Source organism: Rhinolophus sinicus, chromosome 1 (assembly GCF_057876585.1).
Source record: "Rhinolophus sinicus isolate RSI-liver-muscle chromosome 1, RSI-T2T, whole genome shotgun sequence".
NCBI lineage: Eukaryota > Metazoa > Chordata > Mammalia > Chiroptera > Rhinolophidae > Rhinolophus > Rhinolophus sinicus.
The window spans coordinates 25541288-25563680 of NC_142501.1; the positions used below are offsets into that span (position 1 = coordinate 25541288).

Genomic DNA, 22393 nt, shown 5'->3' on the forward strand with positions numbered 1-22393 from the left:
GGACAGATGCAGGTAGAGCTTGGGGCAGCGGAAGTTCTCTTCTGTCCAATTCTATTGTCTCAGTGAGATAGGTAGTGAAGCCTTTAACTGAGGGTGAGTTGGGGAAGAAAGTCTTGATGTGATGAGCAGAGGAAAGGTGTGAAATAATTGCCTGGAAGAAAATAGGCCTGGGAATTTGTAATAGGCTTACCAGGAAATACTAAATCATAAGTTCAAAGTGACAATAGTTGGCATAGTTGTGTGTTTTTTCAAGCCATTTTTAATTGTGTGGTTACATGAATGTAGTAATCTGTCAGTTGGATTTAATCCAGATTTAGCAGGGGAGTAATGTGTCGTTAATTGGTAATCTTTGAGAGAATAATTGTTGGATTGGTAAATCTCAGAAACTAGATTTCAGGAAATTGAGAGAGAGATTAGACAAAATTTAAAAGGGATATGATAGCAAGGTCAAATGAAAGGCATTGAGCGTTTTTCTTTGTTTTAAAGAAGGGAGGCCTGAGTATGTTGGCAGGGTAAGAGCAGTCTCTTCCCCCCACCCCTCTGGGAGAGGATAAAACCAAAAGTGGAAGAGGAGATAAATCTTTGGGTCAGTGGGACAAGTTAGCTTTAGAAGAGAACATCTTTTACTTGAGACTCAAGCAAAGAATGGGAAGGTGTTGGCAGAGTGATTTGTTCATCGGGTGGCAGAATAATATGAGGGAGCCATGCTTTGGGTCCCATTCTTTTTGGTAAAGTAGCAAGCAGTCATCTAAAGGAAGAGAGGCAAAAGGTAAGAAAAAGTATAAAGAAAGAGAACGTGCTATGAGTATAGCACTAGGGAGTTAGTATGAATTGGAGGAATAAAATAGCTTGTTAAAAATCACAGAGAACCAGGCCGTAGTTGGACAACATAGTATTGTAATGAGTCAAGTTAACACCAGCAGTGGTAATGGAGTACAAGGTTCAAGCTTTATTATCTAGGCAAACCAACCTGGTATTGAAGAAAAGAAGAGTTTGATAGAATTCTTTCCCTCACAGAAAGAGCTAGGTATATACAACTTGGTTCAAAAATTATCTAACTCCCATACTACCTTGCCAGTCTTGCATGTTATAAGACGTAATGAGACTCTACTGCCCATTATGCTGAAGTTTTTATCTAGAAGCAATACAACCACAATGAAAAGAGCACCGAGTTTGAGAATCAAAAGATGCTGGGTTTTCAAAATATAATATAAATAGTAACAAATGAAGTGTATTACAAATGATTGACATAATCACACTAAAGGAGTAAGGAAGAAAAGAACTAACCTAAGTATTTTGAAAAGCCTATTTTCCCTATATACTGCATATAAAAGAACCTTACACAATTATAAGCTAGTTAGTAAATTTATTTTTATAGAGGTTAGCAAGTCTGAAACTGCTTTATGTGTATACTAGGATTAAGCAAAAACATAAATGAATTTGTGTGTTTAATATATACAGAGATTAAAAAATAGGTAGGGGTGTGTGTGTGTATCCTATTTTTCTCTACTGAGAGGTCCTAAAAGCAATGATACTCCAATAGCAGTGAGCCTAACCAGAACCTAGAGCTTGTTTTCTACATACCATTCTCCCATAAAAGGAACCAGGAGTTGGTTGAGAATGTTGATGCCAGGACAGGACTGCGGAAAGTACAAGGTGAGCTGGAACATCTTGTGGTACAACAGAGTAACAACACAAAGTGAAGGGGGCATGTCAGGACACAGGCCAAGATGAAGGAGCTCCCAGTGGTCAAGTTTGGGACAATTTGAGCAACGAAATAAATAGTAATAGGAATGGATTAAGACATAGAATAACAGAAATGTCCATGAATCCACTCTGATATAAATAAATAATTGAATAAGTAAATGAGAAAAGGACAGCTCATCCTCATAGTGGCATTTCTATTAGTAAGTGTAGAAGGAATGATGGAGATAGAAAAGTCACCATTTAGTAAATACCATAGTAATAATTGTGGCAGGCAACAATCAGTAGATGCTTAGATTAGTGGGCAAATGTGGTGAGAAACAGGATGTTTGCATAGTGTCAAAGTATCTGCCTGTAAGATACTTATTAATTGCAAGGGGCAAAATAGTAACTTTACAGTGGGGACATCTGGCAAACACTGCCAAGTGATCAAAGTTAACACCACCAGTAATAAGACATTGACATCAGGTACTTCTTGGTATGATGCATCTGAAGGGCCCAACGTCCCTTCCATTGTAATTTGCCAAAAATGCATAGCCTCAGTCTAGTCATGAGAAACTATCAGACAAACCTAAACTGAAACATTCTACAGAATAACTGGCTAGTACACTTCAAAAGTGTCAAGATCATGAAAGACAAAGAGTAAAGGAGACTAAGGAGACACGACAGACAATGCATCGTGGTATCCTAACTTGGATCCTGGACCAGAAAAGGACGTAAATAGAACAATGGGCAGCATTCAAATAAAGTCTGTAGATTAGTTAATAGCATTGAATTAATTAATGTTAATTTGGTTTAGATCTTTGTACTATGTTATATAAGATGTTAACATTACCTGGAGAAAAGTACAGGAACCTACTACTGGTTTTGCCACTTTTGTAATTAAAAAAAAATTTTTTTTTAAAATCCTGAGCTTGTATCCACTTATAAGTTGGACAAGTCACATAACTACTCTGACATTTCATTTCTTTTCCCATAAAAATCGGCATAATACTGTCTGCTTTGTCTAGCTCAGAGATGTGGTGAAACTCAAGTAAGTCTTTAATTGTAAAACAGGACAAAATGTAAGATATTATTATGATAGGTTACACTGAAATGAACTATTCCTTTTGTGATTCTGCCAATATGAGCAATTACCTCAATTTTCTGCCATGAATAGAGTTTACCAAAAAGACCTCTCTCTTCTGTATTGCTGAGTTTCTTTCATCTTTGTAGCATTTCAGGCTGCCTTCCGAGCTCAGGGACCCCTGGCTATGCTGGAGCACTTTGATACTGTCTACAGCATTCTGCAGTAAGTAAAATACCCACTGGTACTTTAAAGAACTCGTGGCGATTTGCCCTAACTTTGCATGTTTGTCCTGAAATTCCAAATTATAGTTCACTAATAAATGGTTCTGGGTGCTGATATCTCCACTGATGAGCCTTTACCCCAACTTGCCCCCATATTTGTTCAGTTGAGCAATTTCACATGTATTTTTAGCCACTAGATTCTTCAAGTTAGATCTGATCTGTTAGAATGGGCTGGTTCTGCAGGTTCCTATCTCACCCCCCGCACTTTCTTTCCCTCATAGTCACTTTCGAAGTATAGATCCTGGCCTCAAGGAAGATACTCTGGAATTCCTGATTAAAGGTGTTTATGGGTCAGGGGGTACGGGATGGAAGGTGTTGTTTGTTTGTTTACTACGTTTTATCAGCCAAATGATGATATCAAGGCTGTGGTGATTCAGTTGGTTTGGCTAAGTCCAGGGGCCTTTGACCTTAAGGTCTGTAATCTTGGTGGTCAATACAGAGTTATGTGTGTTCACTGTAAGGGCAGACCAACAAGAAACTCTTCCTGCTTTTGAACTGCCTCTTTTTAATAGAGGTGATTCTTCCAGTTGCCAGGAAGAAATTATGGTAACTGGAGTGAGAGAGGAGGGACAGGACATACTCCTGGTATCAGGGTCAGGGGTCCCAAAGGACTTAGCTTGTATTGTGGCCACTGAGAGATGAAACACAGATCTTTGGTAATCTGATGGCTGCAAGTGCTGGGTGTTTTGAGGCTGGGGTGCATGAGGAAAGTGAATGAAACTGACTCCAGATTCTGCCCCTCGCAGTGGTGTCCCGCCATTCCCAGGAACTTCCAGCTATCCTGGATAATGCAACTTTGAATGTATCAGATAGAAGCGCCCACCTAAACGCCCTCAAAATGAACTGCTATGCTCTGATACGCCTCTTGGAATCCTTTGAGACCAGCCAGACAAGTCTCATGGACCTCGACCTTGGTGGAAAGGTAACTAGGAGTACCTGGCTCACTTAATACGGGGCTTGGAGAATTAGAGGAATTAGGGGAAAGAAAGGAATCCAACGTATGATTCTGAGACTCCTTTCTTTTCTTATTTAGAGTTTATGAGGAAGTGCTCAATAGTATCACAACATATCCTTCCCTGATAAGCAGCTCTTTTAGATTTTGGAACTTGTAATACTTCTGTATTACCTTCTACCTTGTCTCAATACTGGATAGCTTAGGCATTCAAACTAGCAGATCTTGACTGTCTGGTTTTTCTTATTTTTTTCCTAAATGTATACATGATCTATTTTTAGGGTAAGAAAGCCCGGGCCAGGGCAGCCCATGGCTTTGACTGGGAAGAGGAGAGGCAACCAATTCTTCAGCTTTTAACACAGCTGCTCCAGTTGGATATTCGTCACCTGTGGAACCACTCAATAATTGAAGAGGAGTTTGTCAGGTAGGCAGTTAAAATGACTACAGATAATGCTGAGCTATGAGGAATGAAGGCTCTGTTGCTAGATCTGCCTTTAAATACTTCATTTCATCTCTAATGAAATGAAGTTCTATCTCTAATACATAGACGTACACTCATAACAATGAGTTATTAGGAAGTAGATAATGAATGTTAAAAACTGTTGTGAATTTCTCAACTTTAATGCCCATTTATTCATTCTTGAAACCGCATTTACTGAGACTCTCCTAGGTGCATGGCTGGCGTCATTATAAGGAATGGAAACAAAAGTTTTTGCACTCGTAGAGTGTATATTATAGAGCAAAAGCCAGTTTTTAAAATAAGTAAAATATACAGTATGCTTTATGGTTTATTATTGTGGACAAAAATAGGGGGATGGGAAGTTTGATGGAAGAGGGTTGTGATTTTATTTTTAAATTGTTCAATTACAGCTGACCTTCAACATTATATTAGTTCCAGGTGTACAGCATAGTGGTTAGACATTTATATAACTTGTGATGTGATGCCCCCGGTAAGTCTAGTACCCACCTGACACCATAAATAGTTATTACAATATTATTGATGATATTTCCTATGTTGTACTTTATATCCCCCTGACTATTTTGTATCTTAATCCCTTCACCCTTTTTCACCCCCCAACCCCCCTGCCATCTGGCAACCATCAGTTTGTTCTGTGTAACTATGAAGGAGAGTTATGATTTTAAATCAGCCGCCCTAGCAAGACCTCTTTGAGCCATGACATTTGAGCAAAGACCCAGAGGAGGTCATCAGAGCCATGGTTACCTCTGGACTATCTGGAGGAACGGCAAAGGCAAGGAAAAGGAACATCTCGCTCAAAGTCTCCAAATGCAAAGCCCCTGAGGAAGGAGTGCGTCTGGCATGGACAAATACTAGCAATGAGGCCAGAGACACAGCAGCTGAGAGAGAGAGAGGCTGAGGGCAGGGGAGCAGTCGGGAGCCAAACTGTGCAGACCCTTGTAGGCCATCACAGTGACTGACGTTTTCTCGGAGTGAGATGGGGCCACTCAAGCGTTCCAAGCAGGGCAATAGGTGGTCTGACTTGTACTTTAACAGAGTCATCCTGGCTGTTGTGTTGAAACAGAGCATGGAGGGAAAGGAGGGAAGCAAGAGACCAGTTACGAGGCTATTGCCGTAACTTGGGCAAGAGATGAAGGTAACTTAGACCAAAGAGTGGCAGTGGAGACGGGCAGAAGTGGTTGGAGTCCCTACTTTCTTAAGGTAGAGCTCATAGGATGAGCTGACACGTGTGAGGTTCAAGGGAGAGTGCAGTCAAAGATGACTCACCCAGGGTTTTGGCCTGAGCATTTGGAAAAGTAGAGTTGCCTGTAACTGAAATATGGAGAAGTGTGTGGGGGCATGTTTGGGGACAATTAGACATACAAAGCTTGAGGGGCTTATTAAACATCCAAGTAATGTCAGATTCGGATGCAGAATGTATAGATCTGGAGTACAGGAGGGAGGTCTGGCCTAGAAGTACACATTTTGTAATATAAAATATTTATATAAATGATATTCATAGCCATGAGACTGAATGAGATTACTAAATCAGTAAGTAGAAGAGAGCAGAAATCCAAGGGCTATACCCTGGGGTACTCCAGGATTAAGAGCGTGAGATGATGAGGAACCAGCCCAAGAAGCTGAGAGGCAGTCTTGTATTCTGGAAGCCAAATGAAGATGTTTCAAGGTAAAAGGAGTGATCACCTATATCAGATGGAGCTGAAAGGTTATATAAGATAAGAACTGAATTGACCATTATTTGACAACGAGAAGTCATTAATGACTTTGTCCTATCTTATATATTCAGGTTCTGTAGGGGCATCATAACTGGTTAAAAGTTGGTGATCTTGAAAGACCAAGTACCTATCTGGGATCAGCAAAGCAAAGTGTAGAAGGTGGTAGATAGAATGAAGAAAACTGGAAGACCCTGACTTTAGGGGCAGCAGAATGAGGCAGAGCCCCAATGTAATTGAGTCTAGACAGCTGATTGCATCATCTTACCTCCTTTCTCAGTTTGGTTACTGGTTGCTGTTACCGCCTCCTGGAGAACCCCACCATTAATCACCAGAAGAACCGCCCCACCCGGGATGCCATAGCATGCCTGCTTGGTGTAGCCTTGACACGTTACAACCATATGCTCAGTAAGTTAGCCCTCCACTTTGCCCCTCCTTTGTATTTTGCCCATAATTTCTCATGTGTAGTACTTCCACAGGTGCCACTGTGAAGATCATCCAGATGCTGCAGCACTTTGAACATCTGGCACCTGTACTGGTGGCAGCTGTGAGTCTATGGGCAACTGAGTATGGAATGAAGAGCATAGTGGGAGAGATTGTAAGGTAAGTCTTCTCTGAGTTTCTAATTCTCATTTCTCAGGAAGAGGATAAAGAAAGATTGGAAATACAGTATATTCTCTGCAAACACTAGATTCCTTCAGCTGTTAGATACCAGTCTTACTGGGAACTGAATTATCTTGCTATGGCTGTGTTTTCTTCCCTGCATAGAGAGATTGGACAGAAGTGTCCCCAGGAGCTGAGTCGGGACACGTTAGGGGCAAAGGGCTTTGCAACCTTCCTGACAGAACTAGCAGAACGTGTCCCGGCCATCCTGATGTCCAGCATGTGCACTTTGCTAGATCTTCTGGATGGAGAGGTAGGTAATACCCTAGGAATCTCAGGTTTTTCTGGGGGTATAAGTCCTTTGTTGAAAGGCTATTTCTTAACAAGAAGATAGCTTTCACATGAAGTCAAGTTGTCTAGTTTTATCACTGTGGCAATTTCTTCCCGTAGAGAAGCCAAAGAAGTTTATTGAATAAAGCGCCTATTTCAATGTCACGTTGGTTTTATCTAGGTCTGGTAGGGGAGATGACAGTTCCACAGCTTAAGTCTAGTGACAGTGACTCAGCTGTGATTCTGAGTCCCATCCATTTCTCAGGATGAAGCTCCTACCACCTGACTTGCCTTGCTTTCTCCATACAATGTGCTTTCCCATACCATCTCCCTCAATTCTCTCTTATCTCGGAATATTAACCTGGCCATTTTCTAAACTGATGCGAGACACTCCTAGGTGAATGTCAAGGACAAAGACAGTCCACTCATTCATCTAATTTACTTTAATTTCTTGTGCAAGACCTCATTTTCTGGCTCTAGTCTGCAAAAAAAAAACCCCAAACCCTGTTCTCCGCCAAATTCTGTAATGGACTTGCTTGGCACCTAATGGACTCATATTTGCTTCCCTGTGTCTCATTTTCTGTTCATAAAATAGGGGAGTGAAAGGGAAAAAGGGTGTTTATTAGTAAAAATCAAAGGCATTGAGACCTCAGGTGAAACATAGTAATTAATGTTTTTCCAATGTATATTGGTAGGTAGATATGATTTCATATTCAGTTACCATCATGATTACCTGGGTGAGCCTTATGGGGGAAAATGGTTTGGGGCTCTGTTTATTTTTGTCCCTATATTCTCTGAGCAAACAAGCCCCATCTGGAATTCAACTTTTTCCAGTGACCTCAGGGGTAAATACCTAGGCAGTTGACCAGAAAGAATTATAGCTAAGACAAGCAAGTTTAGACATGCAAGCTTAATCTTTTCTAAAGGCCTTGCCCCTTATTTGTACCTGGAAAAGCACAAGAATTTAGGGAAAGGAGAGTTACTATGGGAGAGCAGAGACTTGTATCTACTTCATTTCTCTCTCAGAATTATGTGATGCGCAATGCTGTGCTCGCAGCCATGGCAGAGATGGTACTGCAGGTTCTGAATGGTGATCAGCTGGAGGAAGCAGCCCGAGACACCAGAGACCAGTTCTTAGACACCCTGCAAGCCCATGGCCATGATGTCAGCTCCTTTGTGCGGAGCCGTGTTTTGCAACTCTTCACCCGAATTGTCCAGCAGAAGGTGAACAGAACAGCCTTCTACATGATAGACATACAGTACCTCTCTATGTATAGGCCAAAGAAAAGAGGAATCTAGTGTCAAAGAAAATATCTGTCCCAAAGAAGAGCCTGGAATTCAGGTTGCTACTACTACTAGAAAGGTCTTCCTCCATCAAGGGCAAGGATGTCTGCTTTAAGGACGACACTGTGCCTTACCCAGTAACCCCTTTACTATTTTATATCCCATAGATAAGTTTCTTTAGAATGAATGGGTAGCTCATTTAGAGTTTACTTCAAGATCATCTTGAGCAGAAGAATGATGTGGGATGTGAGTGGATCTTTTCCTTTCTATCCCACATAGGCTCTCCCCTTGACGCGTTTCCAGGCAGTGGTGGCCTTAGCAGTGGGACGTCTGGCAGACAAGTCAGTTCTAGTATGTAAAAATGCCATCCAGCTGCTGGCCAGTTTTCTCGCCAATAATCCCTTTTCCTGCAAGGTAAGTAGGCTTGAGGTACCCAAAAGAGAAGGAATTAAATGGGAATGGATGAAATTATGTGACTTAGTGACCCTGATAGTCATCTTACCTTGATAGCTTAGCGATACTGACCTTGTTGGACCACTACAGAAGGAAACCCAGAAACTACAAGAGATGAGGGCCAAGAGGCAAACTGCAGCTGCTTGTGAGTAGTTACTGTGTAGGAGTCCCACTGCCCACTACCCACTCCCACCCCCGGTCATCTTCCTGCAGTAGAAACTAAAGAAAGAGTCTAAGACTTTCTCATTCAGCCACAGTGCTAGACCCAGAGGAAGAGTGGGAAGCCATGCTGCCAGAGTTAAAGTCTACCCTGCAACAACTGCTGAAACTTCCCCAGGAAGAAGAGATTCCTGAGAAAATTGCTACTACAGAGACCACTGAAGCAGTAAAAGGACGCATCCGTCAGTTGCTTGCCAAAGCTAGTTACAAGTATGTGAAAGTATGAGGTATTCTTTAATGGCCTGTTTAGGTTTAGAGTTTAACCTTTGAGAAACAAAATTGCTTTAAAATGAACTGCACTTAGAGTATGCTGCCACCAGATGATGGTAGTTGGTGTTTTCACTATAGTAATGGTCTGTACACCAGATTTATGCCAAGGCATAGTCCACAATTAAACGTACTTTTCTATGTTTACAAATGTTTAAAGAAACTACTAAACTAATCTAATGTAAATAGTTTTATATTGACTATGGCAAAAGTCCTCCTTTCTTTGAAGAAGAAAGCCTGTAAATATAATTCTATTTGTATGATCTTAAGTAAATTGTTTAAACTTTCTGAGTCTCAGTTTCATTATTTGTAAAATAAGTTGATTAGATCATATGATTTCTAATGACTCTAATTCTAAATTCTGTGAGCTAATAAATAATATCAAACTTGCTTAATCCTACTTTAATCTTTAAATCAACCTAATGTGAATCCTGATCTTAGAGAAAAAATTTCTTTCAGTGTTTTTGTGACTCTAGAACTTTGGAGCTGCTTAGCAAAAAAGCCCTTAGAGCTGTCATCAGGTTTTCTTAAACCTCAGCCACAGTTATATATTTACTTTTTACCTAAGTAGGCTGTTCAGAAAATGCTGAACATGAACAGAATGTGGCTATCCCTTACATCTCTCTTTACTTTGCTAACACATAAAAAGATACTATAGTTTTATAACTGCTTCTTCTGCCTCCAAGCACACTAGTATCTCTTATCAGTTAAAAAAGGTTTCATCTCATTTAAAAATGTCACTTCCTCCTTCAGAAATCCTCAGCAGTCGGTAATGGGTTATGGTACTAATAATAATAACCGAGGTGTTTGCTTCCAACTACAAATTTAAACCTACATTAGAACAAACTTTTTTAATAACTGTCGTAATAGTTTAATAACAGGTGTTTTTTTTAATTTGTTTGTTTGTTTGTTTTTTAATTTTATTGGGGAATATTGGGGGACAGTGTGTTTCTCCAGGGCCCATCAGCTCCAAGTCCAATCACTGTTTTCAATTTCAAATAAATTACAGGGGATGCAGCCCACCATCCCATGTGGGAATCGAACCGGCTCGTGCTCTAACCAACTGAGCCATCCGGCCACCCCAATAACAGTTTCTTTGAGCAGAAATTTACTTTAAAAAAACTAACAATACATTCACATGGTACAAAACTTTAAATTACAAAAAAGACATACCATGAAAAGTCCCTTCCAAACCTGCACCTAGCTACTTAGTCCCACAGGGAAGCAATGTTCAGTTTATTGAGTGTCCTTCTAGAGACACCATGTATGTAGACATATAGCCAAATGTGTGTTCTTCCCCCACCCTTTACACAAGTGATAGAATTCTCTGCCCACTGACCTACCACCTTGCTTTTTTTCACTTAACTATGTATCCCAGTGGCTTTTTTTCCCCCCGTGGCTTTTTAATATTGGTACATGAATAGCTGCCTCAGTATTTTTTATGGCTACATAAAATCCCATTGTATAGATGTAGCATGAATTAACCAGTTGTTGAAAGTTTGTTTTTTCTAAACTCACTTGGCAAAGTTTTCAAACAGATGTTTGGAATAGTTTTGTGATTTTTAAAATTTAAAAGCCTTACTTGAGTTTTTTGAAGACTATAGTAAAGCCTTGTCGCTTCAGAAATAGGAAAAGTGTTTGAGCTCCACCCCTTCGTAGGTACTTCACAAATTTCTAAGCATGAAAAGGTGTTCGTTTTCTTTGGGGCATTAGGTCTGAGTGCTTGATGGAATCATGAGGTAGGCTCCCTTATAAAACGCTACAGTGATACTCTTGTATGTCGATTATAATTTTTTTTTTTTAAAGGCTGCCATGACGTTTTTATGGGTACCGAATTGGTGACAGGTTGATGTTCTTTCAGGCGGGCCATCATTCTCACTCAAGAAGCCATAGGCCACTTCCAGGAGTCTGAACCCTTCGGCCATATGGACCCAGAAGAGTCAGAGGAGACCACGTTCCTGAATCTCTTAGGAACTATTTTCAAAGGTAATTTATTTTCCTTCTTGAGTCAACAGACAAAATAGTTCTACTAGTATTTTACAGACCATTTGCTTTATGCCAGACACTGGCCTAGCTAACAGAACCTGGTGCTGAAACAGGCCAAAGGGGAGTTGGCAGTGCTTCTGCCCTGAAATGGAAGCAGCGCATGGGCCCAAAATTGACACGGAGTGAGAAAGGGTATTTCCAAACCACAGAGGAATCTTTTTTGAGAAACAAACCAAGCTATTTTAGAATAAGTTCTAAATTTATACCTTCTTTTTGTGGAAAAAAATACTCAGGGATGTTTGTACCTGTTGGATTTCCCCATCTTGAACATTCTCTAACTCCTAGGCTCAGCAGCTTCCACACAGGAGAAGAATCCCCAGGGGTCTGCAGAGAACATGGGCCCAGGACAGACCGACTGCAAAGATAAGCCCAGCGCGTCAGAGCCGGAGACATCCAGGGGAAAGGATGCACTGGTAAAGCAGGAGATGCTGGTGCAGTATCTGCAGGACGCGTATAGCTTCTCTCTGAAGATCACAGAGGCCATCGGCATCATCAGCAAGATGATGTATGAAAACACAACCACAGGTACGGTGTGCCAGAGGCCCTTTCTGTAAGGACTGGGCCTTGGGGTTGGAACAATAGAGCATTACAGGAGTCAGCATTCTCGGGGAAAAGGAGGAAGGCCTCCACTTGCATGGTACTATATCAAGAAAGGTTCTATCTTTGAGATTGGGGGGAAGTTTTGCCAAGCAGATGGGTGACATTTGTGTCTGTCCTCTCAGTGGTACAGGAGGTGATTGAATTCTTTGTGATGGCATTCCAATTTGGGGTACCTCAGGCCCTGTTTGGGGTGCGCCGCATGCTGCCTCTTATCTGGTCTAAGGAGCCTGGTGTCCGGGAAGCTGTGCTTAACGCCTACCGCCAACTTTACCTCAACCCCAAAGGGGACTCAGCCAGGTATATGGGTACTCTTGCCTTTGCTGACTTTTCTGATGTCAGCTTCTCAGGATGTTTCTAGTCTCCTGAAGAAATTGAGAGTGGGGGGCCATCCTTCTAGAGGAGTTCTGAGTCCATAGACAGTAGGTCTGTAATGGGGCTCAGGGTAGGGCTAGCCTACCCATCCAGCGAAACCCATCCTAAGCCATTATTTGATGCTGTGGGGGGATAGTCCTAATCACCTGTTTGCCAGGTTCAAGGTAGCAGTCTTAATGTCCCCTGATGTTTACTGTTCCCACAGAGCCAAGGCCCAGGCTTTGATTCAGAATCTCTCTTTGCTGCTAGTGGATGCCTCAGTTGGGACCATTCAATGTCTTGAGGAAATTGTAAGTCTCCTCACTTCCTCTTTCTTTAATCATTCAACATGACTGAAGTATTAGTGAGTGATTACTGTGTGTTCAGCAGTTTACACAGCTTAACAAAGAAGGATAAAATCATTTGCTTCGAAGTTTCCAACTTAAAAGGAACCAGCAGTCTAGTTGGTAGCCAAAAAACACAAAATACTTATTGAATAATGCAACAGATAGATAATTAAGTGCCAGAATAAGTGACACAGGTAATGGTTATAGTAGCAGTAGTAATAGAATAATAACGTTATATAGGCCAGGCACTAGTCTCAGCACTTTATTCATATTAACATGTTTAATCCTCACAACAACCCTATGAGGTAATACTCCTATTATCCACATTTTACAATGATAAATCTGAGGCACAGAGACGTTAAAGAACTCAGCTAGTTACAGCCACTTAGTGGCAAAGTTGAGATTCAAACTCAGGCAGAAAAGCTCCAGAAAGCATACTCTTAACTTATATGTTATACTGATGAGTACAGAGTGGGAAAGAGCAGTGTGAAGTCGAATGGGCGGAAAGCTTCCTGAAGGTGGTATGGCTTAAGTTGGGTCTTGATGAGTAGGATTTAGTGAGTTTGAGAAAGGAGGGAAAGCGTTTGAGACAGAAAGCCAAGAAAGAACCGAGTCTGTGTTGTAGAATGAGGAAGATTGTGTTCTGGCTCAAAATTGATAGCTGGAAAAGGTAATAAAGCTGGGAATGTGAGTTGGACTAAATTAGGAACATCCCTGGATGCCTTTCCAGAGTTCAGGACTTTAACCTTGTTAGCCAGGGACTCCAGTATTTTAGGCAAACCTGTTCTGAAGCCTTTGAATTATGGGGACAAAAGGTGGAGGTGGTGCTAACCACCAGCTTCCACTGGCGGGAGCACTACTGCCAGCCATATTTTTCTCTGCACTGGGTAAAAGAAAAGAGGCCGGTGGTGGTGACTGGCGTAAGATCCATAGGCTGGCTACTGGTCCAAGCCCCTATAGTAGGCACCAGAGACAGGTTTCTAACTGATGAGCCACAGTGTGGCATGAGGAAATAGATGTCCGGGACACTGATCCAGCAGTAGCATACAAGTTGGTTGGAGTGGAGACTAGGGACAGGAAGGTCCCTGGTGGCTGCCATAGATGTGCAATGACAAGATGGGGCTAGACTCTGGGAGTGGGAGAGAAATCTATAGAATTGCACTTAATGGAAGACAAATTTTAAAGGAAGAATAGGTAGGATTAAGTGACTGATTCTTAAAAACTTAGGTGACTGAGGCCGGCCTGTGTGGCTCAGGTAGTTAGAGCGCTGTGCTCCTAATGCCGAGGTCGCTGGTTCGATTCCCACATGGGCCAGTGAGCTACGTCCTCTACAGCTAAGATTGTGAACAACAGCTCACCCTGGAGGTGAGCTGCCGTGGGCTGCTGAGTGCTACTGCGAGCTACCGTGTGCCGCCGTGAGCGCCCAGTGGCCAGCGGCCAGTGTGAGCTGCCGTGGGCTGCTGTGTTGCCGTGGGCTACCGTGTGCTGCCATGAGTGGCCGGCAGCCAGCGTGAGCTGCTGTGAGCAACCGACTGATGACTGGCAACTGACTATGGGGGCAAGGCTCATAATACTACCATGGGTCAGGGAGCTGTGTCCTACACAACTAGACTGAGGAACTACAGCATAAACGAGTGGGGGGAGGAGGTGGAAGAAGGGGGAGGGAATTAGGTGACTGAAATTGTATGCATATGTGATTGAGTGTTGGTACCATTGCAAAATGAAAAGGCAAGGAATGGGTTTGTGGTAATATCAAGAAAACCTACAAGAAACCTCCAGAATGTGGTCAGAACCGTAGAGCCACATGGAACTCAACAAGGTCAGTTTCAGTATTTCATCTTAATGAACATAGTCGTGAAGGCGTGAGAGTAGAAGAGTAGTAGTGATGGAAGTTCCTCCCCAAAGCCCCACTTCCCATTATGCGCCTCCTCCTTCCGTTTCCATTCCTGAGTATTGCTTTTCCCCACTTCCGAGGAGTACACCAAGGATCAGGGCAATCATTATTTTTTGGCCTGGGGCCTTTTTCTTTTTCCTTCAGCTCTGTGAGTTTGTGCAGAAGAATGAATTGAAACCAGCAGTGATCCAGCTGCTTTGGGAGCGGGCATCGGAGAAGGTCCCCTGCTCCGCTCTGGAGCGCTGTTCCTCTGTCCTGCTTCTTGGGATGATGGCACGGTGAGGCTCAGATCCAGACGGGCAGTAGGATGAGAGGGGAAAGGAAGGTTCTGAGAAGGTTCCTATCCTTTAATAATAGCAGTCATGCCCAGCTGAGCCCTGTGTGTGAGTTGGCTACCTAAATGGAAAATAAAATAGTAAAAGTACCAGCACCCCCTGCCTAGCAGAAATAGTGGAGTCAATAAAAAAAGAGGGATTCCGAGAGGCGGCCCTGGGTCAGAACTTCTTTGTAGTGCTCCAGACTCTGGAAGCCCTGTGTTGGGTGTAGGTACCCGTGGTATTGTCCCCTACAAACAGTCATGTCCATGACTAGCTTTAACTATGGCTTCCTTCCCCTAGAGGAAAACCGGAAATTGTAGGAAGCAACTTAGACACACTGGTGAGCATAGGGCTGGATGAGAAGCTCCCACAGGACTACAGGCTGGCCCAACAGGTGTGCCATGCCATTGCCAACATCTCTGACAGGAGAAAGGTATGTGGGGTAGTTACAGCCACACTAAGGGGAGTTGGAGGGTCCTCTTATCTACCCTCTACACACCCACATACTATCTTTCCTGTTCTCAACAGCCATCTCTGGACAAATGTCACCCTCCCTTCCGGCTGCCTCAGGAACACAGGTTGTTTGAGCGACTACAGGAGATGGTCATTAAAGGTGAGCTATCATGAAGAGCCTTGGGCAGAATTGAGTTCTTTGTCTGCTGTGGCAACTCCTCTGTTCTCCCATTCAGGCTTTATCCACCCAGACCCACTCTGGATCCCCTTCAAAGAGGTGGCCGTGACCCTCATTTACCAGCTGGCAGAGGGCCCTGAGGGTATCTGTGCCCAGATATTACAGGGATGTGCGAAGCAGGCCCTGGAGAAGCTAGAGGAAAAGAGCAACCCCCAGGATGACCCGAGTAAGTGGTCATGGGTCACTGGGCCCCGTGGGCAGCAGCGAGCTTCTGCTTTCCCTGCAGGCAAGAAGCCACTGCCACCACCACTTCCTACAACAGCTGATCCCCTCAGCCTTCACTGTCACATTTTTGTCACACACGTTGGGCCAGTCACCACCACCATTCCCCACCCCACCACCACATCTCTAGCTTCTTTACTAGTTTGTGTAGCACATGAGCAAGGGGCAGGTCAGTGAAAACAGGATGCAGAGTCTTGTGAGACTCAATTATGTCGTTTTCTCCTTGCCTTTCCTCTCCCCTCCAGAGGAGACCCCGATGCTCCCCACTTTCCTGTTGATGAACCTGCTGTCCCTGGCTGGGGATGTGGCCCTGCAGCAGCTGATTCATTTGGAACACGCAGTGAGTGGAGAGCTTTGTCGGCGCCGAGTTCTTCGGGAAGAACAGGAGCATAAGACTAAAGAGTCAAAACAGGTGAATGAAGTGCCTGGGCATTTGGGCTCATGTCCCAAGCATTTCCCAGATCTGTTTCGTGACCTCAGGTCATTCACATTTCCTTCTGGGATCTCTTTTTTCCTTACTGTTAAATGAAATGAAGATGACACTCCGCCTCCTTGTGCTCCTACGCTAGAAAAGATGAGTGAGAACTAAGACCAGTCTGTCCATGATCACCATGTCTTAGGTAAACACAAAGCATTAGTTAGGGACCTGAGCATAAAAATAGGCTCTACCCGGGCCGGCCTGGTGGCTCAGGCGGTTAGAGCTCCATGCTCCTAACTCTGAAGGCTGCCGGTTCGATTCCCACATGGGCCAGTGGGCTCTCAGCCACAAGGTTGCCAGTTCAACTCCTCAAGTCCCGCAAGGGATGGTGGGCTCCGCTCCTTGCAACTAAGATTGAACATGGCACCTTGAGCTGAGCTGCCGCCGAGCTCCCAGATGGCTCAGTTGGTTGGAGCGCGTCCTCTCAATCATAAGGTTGCCAATTCAACTCCGCAAGGGATGGTGGGCTGCGCCCCCTGCAACTAGAAACGGCAACTGAACCTGGAGCTGAGCTGCACCCTCCACAACTAAGACTGAAAGGACAACGACTTGAAGCTGAGCTGCACCCTCCACAACTAAGATTGAAAGGACAACAACTTGACTTGGAAAAAAGGCCTGGAAGTACACACTGTTCCCCAATAAAGTCCTGTTCCCCTTCCCCAATAAAATCTTAAAAAAAAAAAAAAAAATAGGCTCTACCCAAGGTAGTGTTAGAACATGTACATCAGCCTTGGTGACTGGGCCTACCCCCTGATGGGGACCTTGGGTTCTCCACTAGAGGCAGTGATGTCTTGCAGACAAATAAAACACAGCTTTGCTTCGTTGGAGTGAGGTCTGACCTTCTCTATGACCTTGAACCACTATCTGGTTTGATCTGTCTTTCCCACATACAGAAAATGATATGCTTCTATGGGGAGTTAAGAAGAGATATAGGGATATGCTTTGGCAACTTAAAAACAAATACAGGACACCTAGTTCTTTTCCTCTTTAATTTGGGACTCCTTCCTCTCTACAGATACGTTTAACAATTCTATGAATGGTTTTGCAGAATTCACCTTTTCCCAAATCCATTCATGGAAAATGAAGGATAGGTGGAATCAAAACTAATGTCTCTGATCACCCATAATCCCTGGCTTCTTTCTCATTAGAATGTAAGCACTGAGACCACCATGGAGGAGGAGATGGGGCTGGTCGGGGCCACTGCTGATGACACAGAGGCAGAACTAATCCGCAGCATCTGTGAGATGGAACTATTAGATGGTAAGAAGAATTGCTGAGTGACCTTCTCCCCAAATGAGATAACCGATCCCAAACCTGCAGTTGTTCTTCCAACAGGCAAACAGGTACTGGCAGCCTTTGTTCCACTTCTGCTTAAAGTCTGCAACAACCCTGGCCTCTACAGCAACCCGGAGCTCTGTGCAGCTGCATCACTTGCCCTTGGCAAGTTCTGCATGATCAGGTAGGCCCTGGGGTTGGTACCACCTTCTCAAGGGGGATGGGGATGGTATCATTTCCCTGATGATCCTCTCCTTGCCCCTAGCGCCACTTTCTGTGACTCCCAGCTCCGTCTGCTGTTCACCATGTTAGAAAAGTCCTCACTCCCCGTTCTCCGTTCAAATATCATGATTGTTACTGGGGATCTGGCCATCCGCTTCCCCAACCTGGTGGACCCCTGGACACCTCATCTGTATGCTCGGTAAGAGATCCTTCACAGTGCTTTAACAGCCCCTGCCAGCTCTGGGAAGGTCTCGTTAAGTCAGTATGAGAATCACTGAAGCTGCATTACCCTGGTCTTTAGCATTACCTGGAACATCTGCTTGTTACTTGACCTGTACAGGAACTGGCTAAGTATGGCCCCAGAGGGATTGATGAACTAACTGGCTAAAGCCTTGGCTAAAGCTTGGCCTCTTTCCTCAATCCCAGATTTCAACTCGACAGTTTTCTAACTGCTTCTAGAATGGCACATTAAGAAGTGGTACTACTACTAGGGGCAGCCGGAATGCTCAGTTGGTTAGAGTGCGAGCTCTTAACAAGGTTGCCGGTTCAATTCCCGCATGGGATGGTGAGCTGCGCCCCTGCAACTAACGATTGAAAACGGTAACTGGACTTGGAGCTGAGCTGTGCCCTCCGCAACTAGATTGAAGGACAACGACTGATGAGTCCTGGAAAAACACACTGTTCCCCAGTATTCCCCAATAAATAAAAAGTGGTCCTAGATTCCTAATGAGGGCCTTTCCTGCCAGTGTCAGGAAATAGTCCACGGTCTTGGTCCCAATGACTTGAGATTTTATTCCTAGCCTCCGTGACCCAGCACAGCAAGTACGGAAAACAGCAGGGCTGGTGATGACCCACCTGATCCTGAAGGACATGGTGAAGGTGAAGGGGCAGGTTAGCGAGATGGCTGTGCTGCTCATTGATCCTGTGCCTCAGATTGCGGCCCTGGCCAAGAATTTCTTCAATGAGCTTTCCCACAAGGTAAGAGGCAGACCGGTAGATTAGGGTTTGCTGCCAAGGGAACATGTAAGGCACCTATCTCGTTAACATGATTCTCTCTTACAGGGCAATGCAATCTATAATCTCCTTCCAGATATCATCAGCCGCCTGTCAGACCCTGAGGGAGGGGTGGAAGAAGAGCCTTTTCACACCATCATGAAGTACGCTCTGCTGGGCCTTGGGGCATGTTTTTCACAGCACGGGCTTAGCAACCAAAGCAACCTGTGCAGTCACGTGCTGCTTAGCAACAGGGATGTGTTCGGAGAAATGAGTCAACTAGGCAATTTCATCGTTGTGTAAACACCACAGAGTGCACTTACACAAACCTAGATGTCTAGCCTACCATGCCCTGGGACGATATGGTGTAGCCCCTTGCTCCTGGGCTAAAGGCTGTATAGCGTGTTACTGTGCAAAACAACACAAGAGTAAATCAAGTGCAAGAGAAAATGATACAATCAAGAGACAGTAAACACGAGCTGTCAGGCTGGTGCCAGTGTAACACGACATACTGTTTCACAGCAAACTTTTTTTCTAAGTAGAAAGAGCGCATCACTCTTTTTAAAATGATAAAAAGTATAATATAGTAAATACATAAACCAGTAACACAGTCATTCATTATCAAGTATTATGTACTGTACATACTTGTATACGACTGGCAGCGCTGTAGTTTGTTTACACCAGCATCACCACAAACACAAACATTATGACAGTTACATCACCAGGCGGTAGGAGTTTTTCAGCTCCATTATAATCTCATGGGACCACCACTGTCTGACTGCTACTTTTTAGCTGTATGGCCTTCAGCAGTAAGTTAACCTCTCTCTGCCTTTTTCTCCTGTATGAAATGAGCCCAATAATACTTGCCCCTTCATTCTCGAGAAGATTCAGTAAGCTCAAGTTCCTGACATTGTGGTAGGCACATACTGTAGCAGTATTCACTAGGTCGCAGCTGTTCTTATAAGTTTCCATTCACTGTGAAAATTCCTCAGGAGAGTGGGGTGGACCCTCCTTTGGGCTATGGGAGAGGGCAGGAGATGCAGGAGAGCAGCTGCCTACAAAGAGGCAGGCGTGGGCCATGGCAGAGAAAATTCTTCTACAGCAGGAGGCCTAGCGCTAGGGGAGGGCCCAGGGAGGGCGGTAGTGGGGGGTTAGAGCTGCCCCGGCGATGGAACATGGGCATCCCGCCTCTCTGCAGGCAGCTGCTCTCCTACATCACCAAGGACAAGCAGACTGAGAGCCTGGTGGAGAAGCTGTGTCAGCGGTTCCGCACAGCCCGGTATGCTGCCTTCCTTGGGGGGTGGGGGTTCTTCGTGCTGAGAGGGGCCCTGCAGGGGCAGGAGGAGATGCTGGGGGACCATGGGCCTTTACTTCCTGTACCTCCCACTGCTCCTCACAAAGCCTTTCCCATCTGCAGAACTGAGCGGCAGTACCGGGACCTGGCCTACTGCGTGTCACAGCTGCCCTTCACGGAGCGGGGCCTCCGCAAGATGCTGGACAATTTTGACTGCTTTGGAGACAAACTGTCAGATGAGTCCATCTTCAGTGTTTTTTTGTCAGTTGTGAGCAAGCTGCGGCGTGGGGCCAAGCCTGAGGGCAAGGTGAGCAGCACCTGCTCAGTGGGTCGCACACTAGTCCACGCAGCCCGCAGTCCTGAGGCTCCTGAAGTCACCCACATACTGCCTCACTTAGCCCCAGCTTGATTGCAACCAAGTAACCAGAGGCCAGATCTTTCTGTCTCCAATTGCTGTTTCTTTGGTGGTTCTTTTTTAAATAAACTTTTTAAAAGTAGTTTTAGGTTTAAAGCAAAATTGAGTGGAAAGTATCGAGTTCCCCCCAAGCCCTCTGCCCCCACATATGCACAACTTCCCCCATTATCAACATTCCCCACCAGAGTGGGACAGTTATAATCAATGAACCTAGATGGACACATCATTGTCACCCAAAGTCCACGGTTACATTAGGGTTCACTCTTGGCTCCTGTACATACTATGGTTCTGGACAAATGATCTGTGTCCACCATTGTAGTATCATGCAGAGTAGTTTCACTGCCCTAAAAAGCCTCTGTGCTCTCCCTGTTCACCCCTTTTTCCCCCTAACCCCTGGAGGCAACTACTGATCTTTTCACTGTTTCCAGTTTTGCCTTTTCCAGATTGTCATACAGTTGGAATCATACGGTATATACCCTTCTCAGACTGGTTTCTTTCACCTAGTAATACACGTTTTAACTTTTAACCACATCTTTTCATGGCCTTATTTCTTTTTGATCATAGAAATAACTTATTTCCAGGTCTTGTCTCAATCTCTTTTCCCCTCCAGGCTATAATAGATGAATTTGAACAGAAGCTTCGGGCTTGTCACACAAGAGGGTTAGATGCAATAGAGGAACTGGAGATTGGCCAGGGGAGTAGCCAGAAAACCCCATCAGCCAAGAAACAATCCGCAGGTATGTAGGGCAGCCCTATAGGTGGAGAGATCAGACTGGCTCTCCTCTCAGATAAAGGTTCTTTTTTGTCTTTTGGACTCAAGCCCCTGCCTTTTCTAGTCACTAGGCACCAGCATCTGACTTCTGCAGCCTCAGACAATGACTTTGTCACACCAGAGCCCCGCCGTACTACCCGTCGGCATCCGAACACCCAGCAGCGAACTACAAAAAAGAAACCCAGAATTGTCTTCTCAAGTGATGAGTCCAGCGAGGAAGGTACAGTGCCCCTCCCAGCCAGCCCAGAGGAACGCAGCTTGGGGAATAGGGGGCTGGTTTTGATGGCGTCCTGCTGGGTTGACTCTCCACCCACTTCCCCAAAGTCATCTTCCTCCCTGCATTTGGGTTTTATTTCTGCACTGTGGTCTGGGCCTGTCTTATTTGTTCTCTGAGATTGGTGTTCACCATCTTTGTGACTCAGCTTTTTCTTGTTTTTCCAATTCTTGGAATAGAGCTTTCAGCAGAGATGACAGAAGATGAGACACCCAAGAAAACCACCCCCATCCGCCGAGCATCTACTCGCAGGCACAGGTCCTAGGAGACTGGCTTGCCTGTTCCCATCCTTGCTGTACAGGGTGTCCTGGGTGACCTTGAATTCCATTCCCCTTGTAAAATACTTATTTGTCTGTCTCCTTGGTTTTTAAATACATAAATCATCTTTATATAATATAAAGCATTTCTCTTAAACCAGGCTAACTGAACTGAGTTGAACTACTTTCACTAGAATATGTTTGCCAGTCTCGTTTTCTAATGAATAAATGTTTTTATATACTTTTAGACATTTTCCTAAGCTTGTCTTTGTTTCCTTTCCCATTGGCCCAGAGGCAGGCAGCGACAGACAGAGGGTTATAAATCCAGAGAGAGGACGAGCCCAGGCGTCCTGGGCTCATCTCAGGATCTAATAACTTCATGCTCCTCGTTGCCTCATCTTTCCCTTCCCCACCTCCCCACCCTGCACAAATGACGAGATTGCTCCACTGGAGAATTAAGCAGTGTCTAGCCTCTAGATCTGTGCTTCCTAACCTGAGGGCGGTTTTGCCCTTTAGCGAGCATTTGGCAATGTGCAGAGACTTAATTTTTGTTGTCACAACCTAGAGGGGGACGGGTGCTACCAGCATCTAGT

At 44.4% G+C, this 22393-nt stretch overlaps 1 protein-coding gene and 1 non-coding gene across 6 annotated transcripts in view; both read left to right on the forward strand.

The window, feature by feature from the left end:
• Positions 1-22047, forward strand: part of NCAPD2 (non-SMC condensin I complex subunit D2) — a 29103-nt gene extending 7056 nt beyond the window's left edge. For 2 of the 5 annotated variants that reach the window (XM_019754409.3, XM_019754408.3), the window contains exons 3-32: positions 2920-2995; positions 3276-3334; positions 3801-3976; positions 4288-4430; positions 6477-6604; positions 6676-6799; positions 6965-7112; positions 8156-8353; positions 8693-8827; positions 8924-9011; positions 9118-9295; positions 11214-11338; positions 11684-11923; positions 12121-12295; positions 12576-12660; positions 14735-14868; positions 15208-15340; positions 15436-15520; positions 15597-15764; positions 16066-16232; positions 17447-17558; positions 17634-17757; positions 17839-17994; positions 18596-18773; positions 18858-18952; positions 19987-20067; positions 20206-20389; positions 21108-21234; positions 21334-21489; positions 21723-22047. In XM_019754409.3, the coding sequence (XP_019609968.3) occupies positions 2920-2995; positions 3276-3334; positions 3801-3976; positions 4288-4430; positions 6477-6604; positions 6676-6799; positions 6965-7112; positions 8156-8353; positions 8693-8827; positions 8924-9011; positions 9118-9295; positions 11214-11338; positions 11684-11923; positions 12121-12295; positions 12576-12660; positions 14735-14868; positions 15208-15340; positions 15436-15520; positions 15597-15764; positions 16066-16232; positions 17447-17558; positions 17634-17757; positions 17839-17994; positions 18596-18773; positions 18858-18952; positions 19987-20067; positions 20206-20389; positions 21108-21234; positions 21334-21489; positions 21723-21808 (4064 nt within the window). In that variant the 3' untranslated portion in view covers positions 21809-22047. Of the gene's footprint in view, positions 1-2919; positions 2996-3275; positions 3335-3800; positions 3977-4287; positions 4431-6476; positions 6605-6664; positions 6800-6964; positions 7113-8155; positions 8354-8692; positions 8828-8923; positions 9012-9117; positions 9296-11213; positions 11339-11683; positions 11924-12120; positions 12296-12575; positions 12661-14734; positions 14869-15207; positions 15341-15435; positions 15521-15596; positions 15765-16065; positions 16233-17446; positions 17559-17633; positions 17758-17838; positions 17995-18595; positions 18774-18857; positions 18953-19986; positions 20068-20205; positions 20390-21107; positions 21235-21333; positions 21490-21722 lie in introns of those variants that run through there. The other 3 variants (XM_074326147.2, XM_074326146.2, XM_088797554.1) reach the window with 2 other exon arrangements.
• LOC141570312 (small nucleolar RNA U85) lies at positions 3398-3724 on the forward strand. The gene has a single exon (XR_012494316.1). It is a non-coding gene; the product is annotated as a small nucleolar RNA U85 (small nucleolar RNA).
• Positions 22048-22393: the final 346 nt, after the last annotated feature.